We start from the raw sequence: 20,635 nt of genomic DNA, 5'->3' as shown, positions 1-20,635 counted from the left end.
GAGAAACTGTGAAGCCTGAGAGACATGCAAAATCCTCACCATGCGAAATGGAAGCTTGTGCTCAAATCGCAACGCCCGCTGCGCGCGTCTTGCGCAGCAACAAATACGATCGGAGCGCAGAATTCAAGATGTGAAAATTATGTTTTCAACGCGCTGATTTTCCTGTCATCGTTGTTTTTTATACGTTTTGTAACCACCTTCGAAATCCATCTTTTGGGATATCCTTGACTACTCTTATATGGATTTAATGCTTTGTTTCTTTCCAGCTTCATGTCCGTTTCTGGCAAAGAGGATGTTTATGAAAGTGAAGATTTGCCTGAGTCAGAACAGTTTCTCAGTAGTTTCCATTCAACACCGAGAGATGAAGTCACCGATCAGGAGAATATAGAACTGGTTAGATAGTTGTAGTGTAATTCTTTCCAATCTATACCTCTTCTAAACATATTTGCATTGTCGGAGAAAATAACACGTTTAGTGGAGTGAGTGCGAAAGAGATTGTTGTCAGAATTTCGTTTAAAATCAATAGGAAGTGCTTTTATACTCGGCAATTTTTCTTTTCTAGGGAAGATTGCGCTAACATTATTTGCATTAGTCGCACTTCTGGTTTTGTCTTGAAATGCAAAGGTGCTATTTTGAGTTGAAAATGAATACTTTAGAGAAGTCATTCTGTGTCCCTACTATTAATTAGATGAATCAAACCATCACTCATTCATGTTTTCGAAAGCGTTTTTTTTTTCGTTAGCTCATCTGTTGTCATGTTGTTTGGGCAGATATTTGCTTCATTTCATCGCATAAATCCCCTCAGAGAAAAGTAATTGAATGGTTAATGTAGAGCACTACTTTATTATGGTAAGAAAAACACCCAAGAAGTTATTTTCATCTGTCTTTTTGCAGATTCACATAGATATCGATGCGGCCCGCAGGCGTTTCAAGGATCGAACACTTAATACCGTTGGTGTCGGTGTGTTGCAAGTCTCCTTATTTAACGTTTTAATAAGCCACTTCTATCGATTGCCTTCAGATTTCTCAGACTCTATTGCTAAAAGACGTGGGAAGTCGTACGGAAGCTCTCAATATGTGCTGGAAATCGTTGGCAAAGGTATTTTAATTGTGACATTAGATTTACGACATTTTCGAGCTACATAGTTCATCTCAGACATTCGGTCACCCGGCCAATGAGTTGCTGTCACATATCAACTGTGCCATGCGTTCTTACTGTGACTGATTCTCCACCGACTAAGTTGCTAGATATCCTCAATGACAGTGTTTATGGGGGTTGCCAATATCGGGTTTTGTTCAACATAAATAGTATTTGCAACGTAATTTGAAAACACATCGTTGGAGCTTAAACGCGTGACAACTTCGTCAAAATCAGATAGTTACTCTGATGCTCCTGATCCATCTGATTCCTGAATTTTTAGATGAATCGTTTTAACTGTGGTGATTGCTAACTATTTTGATCTATTTACGTCTCTAAAGAAAAACCAATATCGAAAATTCCTTTCAATACTCCCTTTAAAAACATCTTTAGCGGGAATTCTCGATATTACTTACTCTGAACTGGTAAATGGAGTTCGAGTCGTAGTTTTCAAGAGTAGCAGTAAGAACGGAAAACACTCATGAATCCAAATACAAATCCATGAATCAGTTGCCTGCCTCAAGAGCACCAGAGGCTTTGGTCCACATCACAAGAAAACTTTCAACATCCATCGGAGTAGCGGAATGGGATATACTTATGGCAAATTTTGGTGTCTAGTCATTGGTGGAGCCTCTATTCATTTGCATTGTCAGCGAAACGCCCAACGATGCTTGGATGAGCCGTATTTCGGACCACCGCTTGTGTTGTCGTTGTGCGGCAGTTGTCAGCCGGACGAGTTATGTGCCTAGAACAATCCGCAGAGGATAGTTTTCTTCGCCGCTGTGATAAACGACGAATGGTTTTTGTCTACGAGGCTCTCCACAAGGTCCTTTAGGAAGGACCCTCGTGACTAGCAGTTGTGGTACGGGGTCTGCTAAGTTAGCAGAGTCAGCATATCACCGGCCGATGTGTTGTTCTTCGAGTCTGTAAACCGTCTGAATGTTTCCATAAGGTGATGAGACGCTCGAAAGCGCTGATGTCTTTGATATTTCCAGACTCTGACGAAGGCGAAAACACCGAAACAACGAAACGTTAGCTCAGTTAGCTCAAACTCATCAATAAAAAAACCACATATTCAACATGCCTAGATTCAGAGACAGTAAAGTCCCACCTAGGTTGCCAGCAGAGATTGCAGACTGGTGCCTCTACGGTTTATTAGTTAATGAACGTTTCATTGTGAACGTTCAATAAGCACCAATTCCCCAGAACGCACCACTGTGAACTCTGCCGGCAGCTCTAAACAACAAATGTTTGCATATTTCTGGGTCGTAACGTTTTCAAAGCTTTGTTTGATACAGGAAAGGGGTGTCGCTCTAGTTTTGCAGGCACTCTAATTACTAAACGACATTATTTGGCCGTATTGCAGCCGCTCCGCTAACGATGACATCGCCATAACATTACATCTACTTGAGGGAAAATTGAGAAGTAGATTTCAAAGTTCGGATTTGTTTCCCACTAATTTGTTTCACAAATATTCATTTGGAAAACTTAAACAACAGTAGTAATAGGTAATGTGTGCACTTCAGACTGTTTTAATTCATTTTACGCTGTGAAAAATTTTTATACTCTTCATCTTATTACCTCGCTAAAGTGTGGTACTTCGATATTTCTTTTATTATCCTATCGTTTAGTTTGGATTAAATTTCAAACCATGATTTCAGAATTCAGCGAGCCAGAAACGGCTGAACAAAAGTTCAACAGATTGGTTTATGAGGTTGAAGATTTGATTCAGCAACTAAAGGTGATCAAAACCAGCCTCTTTGTTTGGTTTTCTAATACGTATTTTAAAGGATGAATCGGTGAAGCCTACTCTCACTGTCAATGAATCATCGGTCACTGACCTCGCAGATGAGCTTAAGGTATTGATGCAATGTGTTCATTCTTGCATATTACATTTGTTTTTATTCCCGTCTTGTTCCTCACTGAGTCTTGAAACTGTGCCTCTGTTCTAAAATGATAACTTTAAAGGCCGTAAAAGTGTCGAAGTCATCTGGTAATGCTGTTCAATCAAGCAATAAGGAGCCGTTCGTTCCGAATGCGGACAGATCCGCTAATGCGAAGGTTTGTTCCGATTCACCGAGTCTTTCCCACATTAGCACGTTCATACAATCTGGTAAAAAGACCATGATTTATGGTGCTCTGTGTTGCATGTACAGTACTAATAGTGTTCCATTGTGTACAATTTACAGTAGCATAGAGGTCGCGAGTTTCGGAACGTACTTCATTCGTATATGGAAATTCTTTAAACGGTGCAATCCTTGTATGCTCAACACTTTCAGATGTTGGCTTTGGAACAGCGGGTGCGTCGTATCGAATCCTTAGTGGGAGCATTTGACCCAAGTCGACAGCCTGTAGTTGATTCAGTGGAGGATATCCGGTAGTTTTATTGTTGCATAATATTTCTACTCTCTTTAATTGCGGCTTTTTTTTGCTGAAGATCTTTTGCTGTAAGGGAGAGATGTCTAGGTCTATAAATCTGCGTATTTTTTTTTTTGTTTTTACTTAAACTATTTAGTTTCTGATTATGAATGGGATAACTATGAGGTTATTATCAGTTGTTCAAAAGTAGTTTAGGTTTCGTCTCGAAGCACTCAACCCTTCGTATATCGAGGGAATGGAAACGAAGTTGAATGCTCTTATCTCAAAACTTGATCAGGTTTGTCGATATTTTCAGATTTTGTTGTAATATTTTATGTAATACCTTTATGAAATTTCTTTATGTGTCTGTTTCTCTGTTCTTTTTGTACCTATTTACTCCTAGTTGCAAGACAGAGAAATTTTCTGTCCGTGTATCTCGAGATTTAGGAATACGATAGTAAAATTCCTTTTTTTTCGCCGGAGACAAATGTACTTAATACGCTCGAATGATCAGGTTTTTTTAGGCTTAAATGAATGAAAGCTCTCAGCAAGTATCCTTCAAAGAAAGGCAGAAAGGAGCTGAGTCTCACTGACCATGCACACACACCTCTCTCTAAAGTCAATCTGTAAAAGTTAGGATTAGGTTGGAAGTCTCTAAATCATTCATTCCTGACATAGTGCCTTCAGACTATTATTGGTTAAGGCTTCCAAGTACTTTTAAAGGAAAAAATATATGAACCACGAAACTCTTAAAAGGCCAAGTTTTAGTAGGTGAAGGTAATGCGCTATTTTGTTGACTACATTGTTCATGGAAATATCTCTCTTGTTGAATGGAAGGTGAAGGTGGAAAGAAATATGGAACAACGCAACAATTTGCGCTGATGGCACAATACTATAAAGTAGTATTATATAATATTAAGCTATAAAATCTACAACTATTTTTGTAACAGCATAAAAGCAACTTTTTGCAGGCAGAAGATAAGAAACAAAAGTCGATGGACAGCGAAATGGAAGCTAAGGTCAATGATCTCCTTGAATTAATGAGTAAATGGGATGTTGCTTGTGCTGCGATGCCTAGTAACTTGAAGAAGCTACAAGGATTGCATCGGCTACACGAACAAGGTTGAAGACATCTTCCTGTTCTATTCTATTTCTATTTTTTCTGACGAACCATTCACTTTTTATTTATTCAGCGCAACATTTCTCAGAACGTCTTTCACAGTTGGTTGGCGTTCGTGATCAGATAGAGAAGGCTATCAGTGCCGATCGAATGGCTATGTGTGAATTACAGGTTTGTTATGTTACACAATGATATATCGCAAGAAATTTTGGAAAAATAATGCATATGGATTGTTATCTCATTAGCAGTACGATCGGGTCAAAACGACATGAAGCTCATTGCAGTTGCATGAGCGGCTGAGCTTGAAGCGGTGCGGTGGAACGTAGTGGTCAAGATCGAGAGGGGACTCTTGCCAGTACTAAGGGTGCTTAGCCCATTTTTAGAATTTTGAGGCACGATGTGTGTTTATAGTCGGAAAATGATGACGAAACCACGAAGAATATTGTGTGGACAAGCCATACATCGAAGTTGGATGCAGCTGTTTACTCTTTCAACTGCTAGCCTCAGGAAGCAAAATACGAACCAGTTCAGTAAAAATGAGTTCCCTATAAAATCTCAACATCTTACTTTCTGCCACCACAGCATAGGGCAGAACTCATAGAAGAGTGTTGGTTTGTTGTGAATGCATTCCGAGCAGAGATACTGACTATCGCAATGAATAAATTTGTGATTTAACAAAAAAGGATTTATCTAATGAAACACTGCGATCTACTTTTTGTTTTGTTGCCGCATTTTGCTGAAGTCGATCTTTTTCGTGTATCTTCTTTAAAGAAAATGTTCCTAAATAAAATAGAATAAAATCTGAACATCTTTGCCAACATCCTCGTACGAAGATCACACTGTGCTTCCGATCAATATTTCGATAGTTATGCTTTTCAGGTGAAGGCGAAAGAGGACATAACCGCAGTGCTTGGACAAATCAGTTCCCTTGAAGAACGACTCAAGAAGGTCACGAAATAGTAGCAGTGTTAAACTATAAGCAGAAGTAAGCACGTGGACATGCGTAGTGATATGAATCAAAAATACTGATTGTTTTAGTCACTCGTTCCCTCACTATGATGTGTGATGTGATCTTTTACTGAGAAGGCTGTTGAATTCGTCTTTTGTAAAAGAGTTTTAATAAATTACACTCGTGAGAATTTCGTACTATGTCTATGAATGTGTGCATGAATAAATGTGTCAATTAGAATATCGTAAACTTCAATCCTCAAAAAGAAAATGACTAGGATATAAATGCCATAGGAATAGGTAAGGTTTTGCTACCAAGAAGAGTTTTTCTTTTTTATTAGAAATATAAAGAAAGTAGCAGGAATAAACACTTTCTTTTTAGACCTTTCTAGTGACACTTCTATTATCTTTCAAGCTGTAATATGACATTTATTGCACTATTTAGCAGGGGTACAGGAAGAGCACAGAGGTCTTCCTCGACGATATATTGAGTTTTTCAAGTTTCAACTAGCGATTTCAAATTATCAAGCCTTGAATGTTCATTAAAGGCAATGTATCACGAAATTGCTACGAAAACGAATTCGGGTTGGAAATTACGGCTCCGCCCAACTCCCTCACTTGTCCTGTGGGTGGAAACCGCTCTGGTTCCTGTGAAGAATGTTAGAACGCGCCCTATTGTACACGCACCGGTCCCCTTAGCAACATTTTCGTTGGTTTTAGTTGAAGAGTTTGCTGACGAGACATTACTGATCCTCGACCACACGCACTTGGACGTGACGGGTGCGAAAGAGTGAAGCGTTGCAACTGAAACGTTAAAAAAAAAACTCTTCCACGCCGTTTTCATACAACGTCTAAGGAGAAACGAGCGGAACTACAATGGATCCGCAATCTGCAACCCTAACTCTGGCTTTTCTTGCGGATTCCTTCACCATGTCAGGCTCGTGGCATACTGCTTTTAATTACGCGTCCTCATTTTCGGGTCCCTTTTCGCTGATGTTTTCCGCGGTTTTCTCAGCACCGTCCTCGACAGCGATTTCTAGCACTTTTTCTCAATACATCCATCAAATTCTACATCTTTGTTGCGACATTTCTATTTTTGCTTGGCAAAACAGTGCTAGAAATCGTTTTCTGTGAGTTTCATAACTACCTTCGTCGTCATTGTTGCCATCGCTTCAGATCTGTCAAGATAATAGGGAGCCCATCCTATTCTTGATGTGTTCGGGTAGTTCAAACATATATTATAATTATTTATTGTTACATATTTAAGACATCAAAAGTGGGGAGGGGAAAGAGGGGCTCGCACCAGCCGGGTGGCATGGCCGAGAAGACGAGACTGCTGTCTCGTTGGCGGACTGCCTCTGACAACACCTGATGCATGTCAGTAGTCAGCGGCTGCATCCCGACATCTCCATTCCTTCAGTAAGCTCGTCCGCCGAGCTGTATAAGACACGATGTAGAGAAGTAGTTGTTTCGACGAGTTGTACGACGGCATTTCGTAAGTAGTCGTATTTCGTAATGAGCTGACATGCTCCGGGGAGAGGATCTCCCCGGAGCATGTCAGCTAACCCAAGTTCACTGTAAATGAGCTAACATGCTCCGGGGAGATCCTCTCCCCGGAGCATGTTATCTCATTTACAGTGAACTTGGGTTAGTTTCGACTGTCACCTGCCCCAGAATAATGAGATAGCTCGTCCTCGAGCCGTAGCAAATACGAAATTAGAGTAGGAGATGTGTGTATGTGAGAAATAGCTTTGTGACCACTCTCAAATGTGGGATGAGGCTGGTGGACGTATTCTGGTACGTTCGTATAGGTTGTCAGAGAGAACAAGAGATGGTAGCGTAAACGTCTGTTGATCGGTATTACATAGGTGGGTTCAACAAAAAAATACAGCGATAAAACGTGTGATTATATCTTCCTAATAAAATGGTTTCTTGAAGGTACAATTCTAATTTTCGGAATTGATGCAATAATATGTAATAAATAACATTTTGACAGTGAAGTAGGCGAAAAAAAATTCCGTGTATAACAAAATTTTATGTGATGTTTATAAAATACAAACGAGTAGGTCATATGTTGAACTATTGCACAGCACACAAGGTTCCGTTCAACATAAGGGCGTAATTTGGAAGGTGTGAGTTGTTTGTTTTTTAAGAAGATTTTTTTTTGTTTCTTTGAAACGCCTGTTCAAAGAAATCATGTAGTAGGTGTGACGCATAGGAGCGGCGGTAAATAGAAGAAAAGTGAAACTTACGGTAGGGAATTTGCAACTACTATTAATGGTAGCTGTTTCTTTTTTTATTTCTCCTGCTGGAAAGGGTGAGTGCTGAAAGATTTACGTTTTAAGTAGAGTCGGTGCGATCGTCGTAAGTTATGTTCTAAATCTAATCTGATGTTTCCTTTTGGATATTTGTTGGTGAATGTAGTATTTGTTTAGAGGTGGAAACATTAGCGGACGAAGAACGAGGAAAATAGATTTTTAATCTATTAATATGAACAAGTTGTCGTTCCTGTCGACCGATCAGATTGGTGATGGTGACATTAGGACGAGAAATTTGTTCAACTACGAAAGGGCCTTTCCATTGGTGAGTGAATTTGGGATGAACGGTATCGTCACGTAATAGAACAAGATCTCCAATGGAAATGTCCTTAATGAAAACTTTGTTGTGAAAGTCGTAACCTGATTTGTATTTTGCTGTTTGTTTGGCAATTTGGTCTCCGACTTCGATTATTGTGATTTGCAGAGCAGTGCTAAATTGGTCTGCAAAGCTGTCGGTGGTGTAAGACATGGTGGTTGGCAGTTGGTGGACGATATCGCTCCACGTGATTGGATGTCTTCCATATGCAACGAAAAATGGGCTGTATCCTGTTGTGTCGTTTATGTTTGTGTTATAGGCAAAGACGATAGGTTGGAAAAAGTCTGACCACAAATCTTTACCATCTGAACAATATGCGGTGAGAGAATCTGTGATTACTTTTACCATTCTTTCGACTTGCCCATTTGCTTTGTGGTTGTAACTTGTTGTTAATTTGTTAGATATTCCTAAGATCTTGTTAATCTGTGAGAATACTTCACTTGTATAGTTAGAACCACGGTCAGATACAATTTCGTTAGGAATGCCGTGCTTGGCTATGACATCGTTGATTAGTGCTTTCACCACAATATCTGTAGTTTGGTTAGGAATTGGAGTGCAGATTGCTAGTTTGCTAAATGCACAGACAGTTATGGAAATAAATTTGTTTCCATTAATACATTGAGGAAGAGGTCCAATGATATCCGTCTGGATACGTTCGGAAGATCGTAAAGGAATTGGGAAGGTTCCTAATTCTTCACGTATAATGTGACCTGAAGAGGTTTTGATTTTCTGGCAGATCGGACAACTACGTACAAATTTGGTTACTGATTTCCACATTTGTGGCCAAAAATATTTTGCTGAGATTGATTTATACGTTTTTCTAATTCCAAAATGGGATCCAATGAATAATAAGTTGATTTTCGTGAAAAGTATGAATGATTTTAGTTTGTAAATTTAGATCAGGAATAATTAGTTGAGGTGTTGTATTGGATGTGTAATATAAACAATCTTTGAAAAGGGAATATTTATCCAATTTGTCCTGAAATTCGTTGGGGGTTCCTCTAAATTTCCTTTGAGAAATTGAATTAATTCATTATATTTAGAAAGGACTTGGGATTGTTGTGTTTTTTCAAGGAAATTGAACGAATTCAGCTGTACGGAATTCGTTTCTGTTACTGGATATCGGCTAAGAAAATCACATAGAGTGTTGTGTTTTTCTGCACGATATTCAATTTTAATATCGTACGCCTGCATTGTTATTTGGTATTTAGCAAGTCGTCCTACAAGGTCTGATCGATGCATTAAGGATTTTAATGGAGCATGATCGGTAACTAGAGTGATTTTTGCGTCAGCTATGTATGGATAAAAGTGCTTAAGAGCGAATACTATAGCTAGTGCTTCAAGTTCAATCACTGCATAGTTTTTCTCATATTTTGTAAGTGGGCGGCTGCAATATGCAATAGGGTGTTCTTTGCAACTGTCGCGATCGACTTGCAAAAGACACGCGCCTATACCGATAGTGGATGCGTCGGTATGAATGAGATATGGGTGTCCTAGTTTAGGTGGTACTAGAACTGGTGCTTCAACTAAAGCATTTTTTAGGGTCAAAAACGGTTGTTCCTGCTCATCTGTCCATGAGAAAGAAGCATTTTTGATTAGGAGGTTGTTGAGTGGAGTGGCGATGATGGAAAATCTTTGAATAAAGCGGCGAAAATAGGATGCGGCGCCTAAAAATGATTTGACAGATTTATTGTCTGTTGGACGCGGGATATTTGCGATACTTGCAACTTTGTCTGGGTTAGGTTGAGTGCCGTTTTTGCTAATTAGTACGCCAAGGTATTTTACTTCTGATTGGAAAAAGGAACATTTTTCCGGTGTTAGTTTCATTCCGAAACTAGCAATGCGTTGAAAAAGTTCTTCTAAATCAAAAAAATGTTGACGTATTGAGTGACTAGCAATTATTATGTCATCAATGTATGCGAAACAACACGCACGTAATTCGCGGATGAGGTTGTTTGCAACTCTTTGGAATGTACCTGGGGCACCTTTTAAACCTTGAGCCATTACTGTAAACTGAAAAAGGCCTAAAAATGATGAGAACGCGGTGCGTTCCTTATGTTTGCGTTCAAGAGGAATTTGAAAGAATCCACTCTTGAAATCTAGAACGCTGTAAATTTGTTTTCCACTGACTAGATCAATTATATCCTGAAAATGTGGGATACAATAGGTTTCGTTTTCAGTTATGGCGTTAATTTGACGATAATCTACTGTGGATCCACATTGATCTTTATTGGAGCCTTTTTTAACCAAACCAATTGGAGATACAAATTTACTTGTGCTTTGTTCGATAATATGAGTACGTAACATCTCGTCTATTTGTCGTTCAATTTCTTGTCTTTTTTCTAAAGGGACGCGATATGGACGTTGCTTGGGGAGTTTTGCGTGAGGAGTGAAGTTAATTTTGTGTGTTATAGGACCATTATAGTGTCCTAAATTTCCATCGGGTTCCACGAAACAGTGTTGGTAGTTTCGTAAGAGTGAGAAAAATTGAGTGATTTCGTGTTCCATTAAGGAGGATTTGTTAATATTAACGAGTTTCTCAATGGAAAATGTGTTGTTAGAAGGGAATAGTGGCATATTTTCACTAATGTCCGCTTCTGGTGGGATATATTTCTCAGATTGTTGGAGTGGTGTCTCTTGTTGTAAAAGAGTTTCTGCTTGATGGACTGAGAAAATTGTTGGCCATTTTGATTTTTTTCCTACATAATTAGCTGTTGCGATTAACCTGTTCTTTTGTAGAGAAATAAGGGCATGAGTTGTATTTGAAATTCGAAGGACAACAGTATTACTATTTGTGGTACGGGATAGCGTTTTTCCTACAGCTATTCGTGGGGTAAAGTTAGTGAATAATTGTCATATACCGAAAATTCCCAGTCATGTGGAAAATATGTAGTTAGTGTGCCGATAACAAGGTTGTCTGAATGAGGCTTTAAAAAAGTTTCCTTCATTAGATAAACTAGGATGTCGAGTTCGGTAAGTTGCGGGTGATTTGGAAATATGATTTCAATTGAAGTATTGTCAAAAGAAATGAGTTTGTTCTTGTAATCAATAGAAACATTAGTAGCAAATTTCGCAATGGTATCATTACCTAAGAGAAAATCTGTTGTACAGTTGTCGTCCGATACCACAAAGCTGTTTATTTTGATAGATTTATCACCTATGACTAAAGTGGGTGAAATTTGACCTATGAATTTTATAGGTGTACCGTTGGCTGTTATACCTTCGGATAGTTCTGCTTTGTGAATGATTTCTTTCACAAGTTTTGCAGTGCTTTCAGATACTATTGTGATTGCCGATCCTGTATCAAAAAGCGCTACTGTGTGTAAAGAGTTGAATTTGATAGGTATGAATATAGTTGACATAGAGTTGTGTTGTATGGAGTGAGCATTTGGGAGAAAATTTAGAAATGCGGGTTTTGGTTGTTTTGGTTGTTTGTCGTTGTTTGTTGTTTGTTTTGTTGTTGTTGTACATTTTCGTCGTGCAGTGTGGGGCAGTTGAGTTCAATTTTAACAGTATCATTATTTGGAGAGTATTGAACTAAGGGATTCCGTTGCATAACTTCTATCCCTGGAGAAGAGGGTTCTGGTGCAGATGGTTTATTCTTTTTCAATTTCATTTTAGTTATAAAAAGGCAAAGTGAGGTTGCTATAGCATTAAATATGATGTGAAAGATTGTACGAACTGTTGAAAACTGAATGTATAGAACACCAAAAAGTATGAAAACTAGTGAGATGAGGATTATGATTACAATGGTTTTGACTAAAGTGTGTGCTCCGAGAGAATGTACTATCTTGTCTTTCTCCATTTGAAGAATTTCGGATGCTTTAGATTCTATATACGATATTGTATTGACTGCTTCTTGTTCAAGTTCATTTGATATTAAATTTATAGACTCGTCACTGTTTTCGATTTTACCATGTTTTATGGAAAGCAGATTCTCCGAAATGAGTCTATTTTTTATAAGGTATATATCCGTAGATAGCCGGGCCAGATCAGAGTGGAAAATTGGTGGCGAATTAAGTACAAAATCTTGGGTTGTCATATCGTGTGGGAGGTTAGTGTGAATATGAGATACGTGTGTATAACCAGAGGGGGATTTGTAATGGTTTGTACCATCGTTATAAATTCCAAAAGGTAGGTGTCCACAGTGGGCTTTTGGGCTAGATGCAGTTAAATCTCTTGTTCCGGGTTGCGCAAAGTAAATAGATTTTCCTATGCGCACCGGTGTGAAGAGGTAGCAATTACCATTAATGTTATGATCTAGATAGATCTCATCGGCTTGCATTGATTTGCACTTAGAGATCATTAAAACATCTCCTGCTGGAAGTGCGAAGATATCGTTTCTATTCAATAAGATACGGGCTGCACTAGTGGGATTTATTTGTGCTATGCTTTATTGGCTTTTAAATTGCCTGTATTTTAAAGTTATGTGAGGAGCATATTTGGTCAAAAAGAGGAAGTTAAAATCGCGTCTTATGGTTTCTTCAAATTTTATTTTTAAAAATTGCAGTTTGGCATTTAATTAGAAATGTTTTTGATCTTGACGTTGTGCATGCGTTAATGAATAATCATTATTTGATGTAGTAAAATCAGGTTCGGTTTGCAAAGCAATATGTTTTGCAACGGCAGATGGATCGTTGGTAAGATTTTTGTGAGGAAGTCGGTTTTTGGGGCTACGGAAAATACTTGAAAGTAGTTTAAAACCGAGATGAGCGGTAGAGCGTGATGGTCGAGGAAATGATTTGTAACGAAATGGTTTCTCTGAAGGTGTTACGGAATCTAATAATTCAAAAACGTTGTTGATAAGAGAAACGTGATCATCGTTGGGAAGTGCGTATGCGAACATGTTCGTGAAATTTTGAGTTTTTGTGATTTTGCCTTGATATATGGTGTTAAACAGATGAAGTATTTTTGATGCGTTAAAGTGTTTTTGGTTAATTTCTTCAACTGTCTTTGGGTATGCAGAGAAAATTGTTTGAGAGTTGAGGTTGTCTATCTCAGGAAGTGAGACGAAAACTCCATTATCCATTGGAATAGAGTTTGGATAAAGACACCATGCTGCTTTCTGGGACTGGCTAAAGGTTATATTTTTGTAGGTAAGAGCAGTTTGAATACTATCGATGACTATATGTGAGGGTGTAACATAAGCGGCTCCTTCCGCTGCTTTTACGAATTTGCAGGCGAAGGGTTTTTGAGATGAAAGTTTCCAGATCACAGTACCATGAGTTAATTGGCACTGTGTGTTGTTTATATGGCAACTATGTAGCCATATCTCCAAATTGACTGTGACGATGATGGAAATCCAGAATGATCGCACTGTTAAGGTAACAGTGATAATAAAAGATAAGGAGATTATGAAGACCTGTGAGTTTGTTTGCTTTCTTGTTTAATTTTGATTTCCCCTTTTTTCACTATTGTTTATATGTTGTTATTGGGTTTTCTTTAGCAAGCATTTTAGTCAACACCAGTCTGAGGGGCTATGAATGTTGGGCAAAGAAGACAGAGGACCAGTCGCCCTCGAGGGGTGACAAACATGAGGGTCCCTCTGGTTTGGTGGGTTGTGGCTAACCAACCACAGCGAAAGGGCGGAAGTGCCCAGTGGTCTGAGGAAAATGTCCTTCAGAAGCAGAGTGAAATCGGCAGTATTCTGCGGGTTCTCCAATGTTGGAGGACTACGCGCAGAATTGGAAGAGAAGGGTTGCCGATGTCCAATTTGACAAGCTGTGATGTATCAAAACCTCTTCCTTTTTTTTTGTTTTGTTTCGTATCTGCTATGTGTTTGATGAATAAAGTTTGTTGACAAATAGTGTGCTGTTTGCATCGCATAAGATTGGGAGATGCGGTAGTGTATCAAGTAGTCAGTATCTCTTTAAGAGAAAGTACCTACATGTAGTTGCATAATTTATTGCGCGCGTCTGTTTGGGTCATTAGCGTCTATTCCATTGCGGAGGCGAAACTTCGAGGGGCTGTTGCAGTGCTCATGTTTGGTTAATTACTGGTGCCTCCTAAGATTAAAATGAGCAGCTGCATGTTTCTACGAAATTAATTTCGATGTACATCCGTTGTAAATTCGCAGGGCTGCTGCACTATAGTTAACTTTCCTTTAGATTAATATCCATGCCTACTTGTTGTAACAATTGTGATTTCGCGGAGCAACCTGGTGTGTAAGGTTGGCGCTGAGAGATTAGCCGATTCTAATGCGTCTTCAATCTCTGTTTATTGCTCACGCAGTGCTCAAGTGCGGAGATATTATAGGTACCGTATTTTTATTGGCCGGCCATTTGCGAACAAGTCCAGAAAAGGGAATATGAACTATGTAGAAATGAGAACAAATTAAACAGATAACAATTAATAAACTGCCATCTGAAAACAATTGAAATGTTATATTATCTATTTTCGCGCATATATTACCTAAACTAACATATAAACTTATATATGTTAGTTTAGGTAATATATGCGCGAAAATTCAGTTATATATATATATATATATATATATATATATATATGTTATTAGGCGTAAAAATAACCAGTTATATATATATATATATATATATATATATATATATATATATATATATATATATATAGTTATATATCATTAGGCTTAAGAATTTTGAAGAAAACAATATAAATATGAATATAGTGCTTATACTAACATATATATCTGAGATTACAGTGCATTCACAAAACATGTAACCACTTATATGTTGTAGCACTAGACTTATAAGCTATGGAGGAACAGGAGTAGACAAATTATGTAGTAATTTAGCGCGACAAAGAGCGAATAATCTTGCTCAAAATTATTGAACATTAACATTTGTAAAAGGAGCATCTCAATCTAATATTTCTAGCGTTCACGGCAGCAAGTAAAAGTACTAGTAAAAAAAAACGCAAGGTTCAGGAACTTCTTCGCATGGACTGTTTTGTATATGTTTTCCTAGGTTCTTATTTCTTTTCCATATATTTATATAGATAGTTTTTTGTTGACAACATCCGATATTTTAATAATAAAATGATTAAAGGAAATACTCACGTCTCGTTCGTTGTAGCGTCGCAGAAGGATATAACAGATGAAGGAATGAATAAGGTAATTTTTTTTTTGAAAATTGTTCCCATTTAAAGGAAGATTTAACATTTTTAGAATCTACACGGAACATCCATGTCAAGATAATAGGGGGCCCATCCTATCCTTGATGTGTTCGCGGCGTTCAAACATATATTATAATTATTTATTGTTACATGTTTAAGACATCAAAAGTGGGGAGGGGAAAGAGGGGCTCGCACCAGCTGGGTGGCATGGCCGAGAAGACGAAACTGCTGTCTCGTTGGCGGACTGCCTCTGATAACACCTAATGCATGTCAGTAGTCAGCAGCTGCATCCTGACAGATCTGGCTCCATCAAAGGCAGCAGTCGAGGAAATTCAAGATTCAGGAAATTCACGGCGAAAACTGCATATATAGCTTGGGCCAAAACGACATGAAGCACGGACAGTTGCGTAAACGGCTGCGCTCGAAACGGTGCAATGGAGACAGCATTTGTCGTTTTTTCAATGAGGCGTCGCTTTTTTAAACGAGGCTCGCTTTTTTCTATCGTTGGATGGAGTGCATCTCCGCTGCTACATAGATATGGTGCTAAATTGTTCTGGAGAATGAACGACATGAAACACAAGTGTAGTTGCGGAGCATTTACATGTGCGCTCGAAACGGTGTGGTGGAGGCAGCAGTTGGAACTGAGGTGGGACTGTCGCAAACTGCAGCGATGGGTGGCGCCAGCAAGTTCACCACGCTCCACCGGGGCGCCCTGGGAGAAGACGCGTATGCAATTGCGTACGTGCTTCATGTCGTTTTGACCCTACTGTAGGTGACTCTGCCTTCCTACCGCTAATCATATCTACGTCACCGGCTAGAACATAGTTCACGAGTTACCAAACTGTTCTTTAGAATCAGACACATCCGCTGGAATTTTGTGAAAAAATTTCTGAGGAGAAATTCCTTGATGTGAGGTAATCTCAAATCCCTCCACAACGGTTTACCGCCTCATAGTGACGTGGAGGTGACACTGGGCGTCGAACTGCGATGCACAGCGGAGGTTCTTCCTCCGGCAGGGTCTCCCAAGCTGAGAAGGAGTTCGACACATCCGACATTCCGACTTCTCGGAATCGGAAGCCTAGCTAAGAGTAAACCACTGCTAAGATTCACCACCGTCTTGGCAAAATGTTGCAAGGTGGTTCCCTGATCCATATAGGTTGGGCGACGACCTGTGGTGAAAGCTAAGCTCGCCGCGGCATGGCTGCTTAGTTTGGGGAAAAGTCTTCTTGCCACTCCAGCATATTCACTGCCTCAGTACCCTGCACACTGGGCCCTGCCGTCTCAGACGTCGGACGGCATGGCGACCGGTGAGAGGCGATCAAGTCTCAGGTTGCTCAGGACGTCATTGATTCTGGACCAAGGCGACACACGCAAGACTCGCCATGGAGACTGTCTCAGACTGTGTACTTACAACGCGAGAACAGTTTCCACAGACGCTGACCTGCATGCCCTTCTCGGAGCTGCAGAGCGTATCAAATTTCACGTGATGGCTCTGCAGGAGACCAAGTGCAGAAGGAGCGACGTACGACAGATGAATGACAGTACACTCGTCATTCGTGGAGAGAAGGTTCCGTCGCGAAATGTAGGCGGTGTTGGTTTTGTTGTGCACCCATCTGTCGTCCAACTCGTCGATTCTCACGAGATCCTGTCACCTCGTCTGGCCATTCTTCGCCTCCGCCCTCTGCGCCAAAAATCCATCAGTATCATCAACTGCTACTCACCAACATCAGCAGCTGATGAATCCGAATTGAGCGCGTTTTACGAGGAGCTGGAGGAAGTAGTCCGCAACGAAAAGTCCTTTTACAAATTCGTTGTCGGAGACTTCAACGCAAAACTAGGAAAGGCCACAGAAGAGGAATACAGAATTGGAAGATTTGGACTAGGGGACCGGAATGAAAATGGCAATCGTCTCGCCGGGCTGTTGTCCGCCGCTCGCCTCTTTCATGGGAACTCTCTTTTCATGAAAAAAGATCTTCGTCGGTGGACATGGGAATCGCCCAATGGCGCGACTCGTGCGGAGATCGACCACATACTCACCAACCGGAGGTGGTGTCTACTTGACGTCTCAGTAGTACCATCCTTTCGTAGTGGTTCTGATCACCGTCTCCTTCGTGCGAAAATACGACTTAGCCACACGATGGAAAAGAACATCTGCTATCGGCAACGAAGGAGAAAAGAAGTCGTCTACGACGATTGCGTACTCGAGGACTCCCTGTCCCAAGGTGACTGACACATCGAGGAGGACCCAAACGTGGACTACGAGATGCTGCTCAAAGGATTACGAGCCTGTGCTGAACGTGCCTCGAAGTCGCGCACGACAAACTTGGATCGAATTTCGAAGATCACCAAGGAATTGTTGGAAAGAAGAAGGGCTTTGAGGCTTGATCCGAATGCGTCGCACATTGAGCGGTTAGTAGCAAACACTAGCTGCAGAAAAGCGTTGCAGGAGGATCTTTTGAAGTACAGGCAGAAGAAGATTCTAGAAGCAGCACAAAGAAGAACGAGTATAAAGAAGTGCCGCAGGGATCTCCGCGAATATAATATTCCGCTAGCAACCTTGCTGAGCGAAGACGGGACTCGCACATCTTCTCGTCGTGAGATGGAAATCATTACGGAGAGGTTCTACTCGAACCTTTTCCGTTCATCAACTCCTGTGTCAAGCCCAATCATCCCCACTGGCGAAGCTCCACCACGGATTCTCCCTTCGGAAGTACGAGTCGCTATCAAGAGCATGAAACCTGGCACAGCCACCGGACCTGATTTTATATCAGCAGACTTTCTTCAGGCTGGTGGCCATCCGCTTCATGTAATCTTAGCAGCGCACATGACATCCTACCTTCAGAAAGAAAGGATCCCACACCAGTGGAAGACCTCGCGAACCGTTCTTATCCATAAGAAAGGTGACCGAGAGGACCTTCGGAACTACCGTCCGATATGCTTGCTGAGCGTGTTATACAAAGTATTCACCAAGATCATCCTCACCCGCATATCTAGGACACTGGATGAAGCCCAGCCTCAAGAACAAGCTGGATTCCACCAGGGGTTCAGCTACTTGGACCACATCCAGACCGTGTCGAGGGTCATAGAGGTTTGCCGGGAATACCGCCTGCCCCTTGTTCTAACCTTCGTCGACTATGAGAAAGCCTTTGACAGCGTAGAAACGAATGCAATACTGTCAGTGCTGGTCGACCAAGGTGTGGACGCGTCGTATGTGAGGACATTAGCTAATTGCTACGATCGATTCACCACTAAGATACAGCTCTTCCACCGCCCCCTCACCATACCCATTGGAAAGGGGGTGCGACAAGGCGATACTATATCGCTGAAGCTGTTCACGGCTGCATTGTAATGGATAATGAAATCACTATCCTGGGAAGAAAGGGGCATACGTGTTGATGGAAGATTTCTTTCGAACCTTCGTTTCGCGGATGACATCGTTCTCTTTTCGAGCAGTACCAATGAAGCAGAAACGATGCTCAACGAATTGAACGAAGCAGAGAAGAGTATAGGACTACGAATAAACAGAAAGAAGACACAGTTCATGAAGAACGCCTACTGCGAGGACGGAGGAGTACAACTTGAAGGTTCCCAAATCGTGGAAACTCCGTCATACGTATACCTTGGACGTTCAATGAACATGGAAAACGACTTGAATGAAGAACTAAATAGAAGAATGAGAGCAGCATGGGCAGCATTCGCAGCCGTCAGGGAAGCTACTGACCAACTGACGGACCAAGATCTTCGTGCCCATCTGTTCGACTCGACAGTCCTTCCAGCGCTCTGTTACGCAGCGGAGACTTGGGCAGACACCACGGCCAAGTCTAGGAAGCTACTTACTACCCACAGAGCCCTTGAGAGATGTCTCCTGAAGTTTAACCGGCGCACACAACACCTAGCCGGTCTTCGTACTTAAGAGGAATGTCCCGTCTTCGCGACCCAGCGGAATATGTATCGAAAGCAAAACATAGATGGGTCGGTCATATCATGAGAAGAATCGACGATAGATGGACTAAAAGAACGCTAGAGTGGATCCCAAGGGACGCTAAACGCCCCCGAGGGAGACCGCCAATGAGATGGGGTGACGTGTTCGCTACACGGATGGACCAGCTGAGAGCTCAGCTGGATACGGCTCAAGGACCTCGTCAACGTCACTCACGAAGCTTGAGAACATCTTCTATGACAATGGCGAGGGAACGAAACGAGTGGAAGAGATGCTGGGGCCCGCACGTCCAGTGAAGATGGGCCATCTAAGCATCTAAGTAAGTAAGTAAGTAATCTCAAATCTGTAGCCACACCGAAACCAAGATGAATTCTCACGCGAGATATGAGAGAAAGATCCATCTATAGGCTTCAAATTACGTTTACGAAGATTTTCGTTGAACGCAGGAATATTTCAGCTTTTAACAGTAACGGCGATAAGGATTCTTGATATCCCGTAAGTCCGAAGCTTTTCGTATAATTTTGGTACTTGTGAAACATGTAAATAAATAAATTTGAATAAGAAGAAAGTGATAAAAAACTAGTCGTCTGAATGGAAAGTAGACACGTAACAGAGAGACCTTCTGTATCTTTGACCTCTTGGAAGAGTTAATTTGAGAAGATTTTTAGAATTCCTGAGGGCAATATCTAGACATATGTCTAAAAGTTTCTCATTTCGACATCTCTCACCATTCTTCTTTACACATTTCCATGTAATTGATTTGTTCTTTCCGTCCCAATGACGAGAATAGCAAGAAATCTAAGACGGTCGTCTGTCTCTTCATGAACAACTGGAGCGTGGATTCGTCAAGGACGCGTAATGTCTCGGAGGCATTCCCGGAGAGTCAGGCGGGTACCTTTTTACCGTTGCCCCGAAGTCATTGCCATACAATCCTTTGCGCAGCGAACAAATTTCTGCTGGATGTGTGTTTGGTATGCTAAGTGTGCTGTTCGACTTTTCCACCAGCAATTATTGCACATTGTATTCACGACCGCTGGAAAAATGCCATTCGATAGGATGGGGCTACTTCGATGAATACCTCGTCAGAACCGTAATGGCCATCACATACATTTGCAATTTTGACAGCACGTGTGAGAGACGCCACATATATACGTACCACGTACGGGAGACTGCCCTTTAGTGGTAAGTTTAGGTGATTGTTACTTTTCAGAAGAACTTGGAGCGATTTTGAAATGCTGCAGAATTTTTGTCCTCAAGTGAAAAAATCAACACACTGTAGAGTGTAGAAGTTGTTATTAATGGGGGCGAGAATGCAGCATTTGTGAGGACGTCCTGCACAGAAATTTTCTAGAGAAGATTTTTTGCAGTTCAGAAGCTGTTAGCTGTTATGTGAACGAGTGCAGTCTTC

The 20,635-nt window shown here is 40.8% G+C and overlaps 4 protein-coding genes across 7 annotated transcripts; all 4 read left to right on the top strand.

Moving 5' to 3' along the window:
* Window positions 1-270: 270 nt before the first annotated feature.
* Window positions 271-5,682, top strand: RB195_010907 (uncharacterized protein; the record flags this gene model as incomplete). Of its 2 annotated transcripts, XM_064192102.1 has the most annotated exons (13): window positions 271-393; window positions 895-961; window positions 1,022-1,099; window positions 2,800-2,879; window positions 2,929-2,997; window positions 3,107-3,199; window positions 3,418-3,515; window positions 3,713-3,794; window positions 4,468-4,618; window positions 4,690-4,787; window positions 5,496-5,564; window positions 5,597-5,601; window positions 5,655-5,682. In XM_064192102.1, 13 exons carry the CDS (start codon window positions 271-273, stop codon window positions 5,680-5,682), a joined length of 1,041 nt encoding a protein of 346 aa, XP_064049685.1. The 2 variants fall into 2 exon arrangements, with proteins under 2 accessions (XP_064049685.1, XP_013293193.2); XM_013437739.2 differs by lacking the exons at window positions 5,597-5,601; window positions 5,655-5,682 and having other exon boundaries at window positions 5,496-5,576.
* Window positions 5,683-8,054: 2,372 nt separating this feature from the next.
* On the top strand, window positions 8,055-17,517 carry RB195_010906 (uncharacterized protein; the record flags this gene model as incomplete). 3 transcript variants are annotated; one of them, XM_064192099.1, is made up of 6 exons in its annotated part: window positions 8,055-8,147; window positions 8,307-8,470; window positions 10,379-10,494; window positions 11,476-11,541; window positions 15,221-15,285; window positions 16,444-17,517. In XM_064192099.1, the coding sequence occupies 6 exons, from the start codon at window positions 8,055-8,057 to the stop codon at window positions 17,515-17,517; spliced, it is 1,578 nt and encodes a 525-aa protein (XP_064049682.1). The 3 variants fall into 3 exon arrangements, with proteins under 3 accessions (XP_064049682.1, XP_064049684.1, XP_064049683.1); XM_064192100.1 differs by lacking the exons at window positions 8,055-8,147; window positions 8,307-8,470; window positions 10,379-10,494; window positions 11,476-11,541; window positions 15,221-15,285 and adding exons at window positions 13,490-13,562; window positions 13,657-13,751; XM_064192101.1 differs by lacking the exons at window positions 10,379-10,494; window positions 11,476-11,541; window positions 15,221-15,285; window positions 16,444-17,517 and having other exon boundaries at window positions 8,307-8,486.
* A 33-nt stretch (window positions 17,518-17,550) lies between these two features.
* RB195_010905 (uncharacterized protein) lies at window positions 17,551-18,636 on the top strand (the record flags this gene model as incomplete). The annotated part of the gene is made up of 1 exon (XM_064192098.1): window positions 17,551-18,636. The coding sequence occupies one exon, from the start codon at window positions 17,551-17,553 to the stop codon at window positions 18,634-18,636; it is 1,086 nt and encodes a 361-aa protein (XP_064049681.1).
* A 123-nt stretch (window positions 18,637-18,759) lies between these two features.
* On the top strand, window positions 18,760-19,200 carry RB195_010904 (uncharacterized protein; the record flags this gene model as incomplete). Its single annotated transcript, XM_064192097.1, has 1 exon — window positions 18,760-19,200. The coding sequence occupies one exon, from the start codon at window positions 18,760-18,762 to the stop codon at window positions 19,198-19,200; it is 441 nt and encodes a 146-aa protein (XP_064049680.1).
* Window positions 19,201-20,635: the final 1,435 nt, after the last annotated feature.

The sequence above is a fragment of the Necator americanus genome, chromosome III, assembly GCF_031761385.1.
Source record: "Necator americanus strain Aroian chromosome III, whole genome shotgun sequence".
Classification (NCBI taxonomy): Eukaryota; Metazoa; Nematoda; class Chromadorea; order Rhabditida; family Ancylostomatidae; genus Necator; species Necator americanus.
Note: the sequence above shows the minus strand (reverse complement) of the source record. Positions and strands in the feature narration are given on the sequence as shown.